General features: G+C 47.9%; 1 protein-coding gene across 2 annotated transcripts in view; it reads left to right on the forward strand.

Annotated features, from left to right (window-relative positions):
• WDR59 (WD repeat domain 59) overlaps nucleotides 1-1,507 on the forward strand; it is an 80,813-nt gene extending 79,306 nt beyond the window's left edge. For both annotated transcript variants that reach the window (XM_012730749.1, XM_004690382.2), the window contains one exon: nucleotides 694-1,507. In XM_012730749.1, the coding sequence (XP_012586203.1) occupies nucleotides 694-929 (236 nt within the window). In that variant the 3' untranslated portion in view covers nucleotides 930-1,507. The remainder of the gene's footprint in view (nucleotides 1-693) is intronic.
• Nucleotides 1,508-2,048: the final 541 nt, after the last annotated feature.

Below are 2,048 nucleotides of genomic sequence, written 5' to 3' on the forward strand. Positions count from 1 at the left end.
CGAACTCATGTGGAAGTGGCTTAAGCTTCTTAGTGCAGTGCTTTAACCCACTGCACCACCAGGGAGGGCCCTCTTGGTACTTTTTTATGGCTGCCAGTTGTCAGGGAGCAGAAGCACTCTACAGAACATCGGGAGAGCCAGGTTCTAGAAGTGGTAGCATAGACCACTGAACTTAGGGCAGGGAGTCAAGCTTTTGGTGGTGGGATTAGCCTTAGGCGTCTTTTCCAGAAAGGTGGAGAGCAGTCATAGGTGGTTTTCTCTGTCCTTTTAGCCCAGGGCCTGTCATCTTACAGTGCTCAGTCATTGTTTGGCCTGGAGAGGCTGTAAAACCAGCCACGTCTGGTCTGAGTGAGAACTAAGTTCCTTCACTGGAGATTTGTTAACTGTCCTGTGTGTCAGGCCCTGCAGCTGACAGGGTAGAAGGCAGTATGAGCATAGGGCCTATAACCCAGTATCTTTGAAAGCCAAGTTTCTGCTTCTCCCTGTGCCCTGCATGCAAATGCATGGACAGCAGTTCCTATCTGTGACACTTGTCTACACTGTAGAAGAAAGGGTTGAAAAGCATCGATTTACAGCATCCTGGCATCCTGCAGACCCCTTAACCGAGGTGTCTTTCTCACCTCTCAGTGCCCAGCTTCCTTTTACAGAACCACTCACCATGTCTTTTGTTCTGGCTGCCTCCCACCCTTCCAGAGTTCGGGGTATACTGTAGCCACTGCCGCAGTGAGGTCCGGGGCACACAATGTGCCATCTGCAAAGGCTTCACCTTCCAGTGCGCCATCTGCCACGTGGCTGTGCGAGGATCATCCAATTTCTGCCTGACCTGTGGGCACGGTGGACATACCAGCCACATGATGGAGTGGTTTCGGACCCAGGAGGTGTGTCCCACTGGGTGTGGCTGTCACTGTCTGCTGGAAAGCACTTTCTGAACAGCCAGAGCATGGTGTTGTCGGAAATCCAAGAGAACCCCGTAAATACGGGTTACAAGCCCCCTGCCAGGAGAGAGGCTCCAGGACCATTCCCATTGAGGGGCATTTTCCCCTCAAAGACTGTTGGAGAAGGATGAGGAAAGACGGTGGAGACACACAGGCCAGGTGGAAGTTTTCTTGGAGGAAAACAGCTTGCCTCCAGTGCCTTGTTAACCTCACACCACTGCACAGCATCCTTTCTGATGACATACAAAGACTGAAGTCAGACGCAAAGGACCAGCTCCTGAGCCAGAGGACACTGGACATGATGTAGTCAACAGAGTGGGTCTGTGACATAAGTTGGTGCATCTAATGAACTAGTGGACAGTGATCGTTTAAAATATGATACCTAAACTATGAATATGTGCGTAAGGATTTTTTTTTGTGTTTTTATTGATATTGGTTTACAATTAAGGGTTCTCCAGATGTCTTTTTTCGTTTGTTAGTGCTCTTCCAGGCTGCTCTCCTTTGACTAATAAAATTCTAGAAATTATTTTAAAAAAGAGAATGTTGACCAACAATTAGTGTGTCTTTGCTTTAATCCGATTTGTAATTAAAGTTAACTCTTTTGGATAGGACCAAAGTCAGTCCCTAAATTTTCTGTTTTGTTTTTTTTTTTAATTAAAGGTTTATTTATTTATGCATACAAGAGCTGGGGTATAAATCAGAGGTGTGGGGTGGGTGGGGGGTAGGAGTGAGAGGATTCACCAGAGACAGAGTGGGGAGCAGAACAGGCAGATCTACTGAAACACACTGCTAAGGGGAGAAGCAGACGGGTCAGGAGAGGTCTACTGTTCCATGTGCGTCAGCACCCTGGCTGGCTGGGGATCAAACTTGGTGCTGCAGTGGCTGACCATAGTTTAATGGTCACTGTCTTTAACCCCTATGTCACCTGGGAGCCAATGCCCAGATTTTCAAAGAAAATGCTGATTTATTTTGGCACCTTAACAGAATTCGTATCTCGGGTTCTTCCCAACCCAGAGGTCTTTGAATCATTCTACTTAGCAAAAAGGAAATGAGATTGTGTGGCGGCTGATATGAAGTGTCCCCCACGCTGTGAGGTTGGGAGTTCTGGGCAGC

This window comes from Condylura cristata, unplaced genomic scaffold (assembly GCF_000260355.1).
Source record: "Condylura cristata isolate star-nosed mole 26May11 unplaced genomic scaffold, ConCri1.0 scaffold00028, whole genome shotgun sequence".
Taxonomy (NCBI): Eukaryota; Metazoa; Chordata; class Mammalia; order Eulipotyphla; family Talpidae; genus Condylura; species Condylura cristata.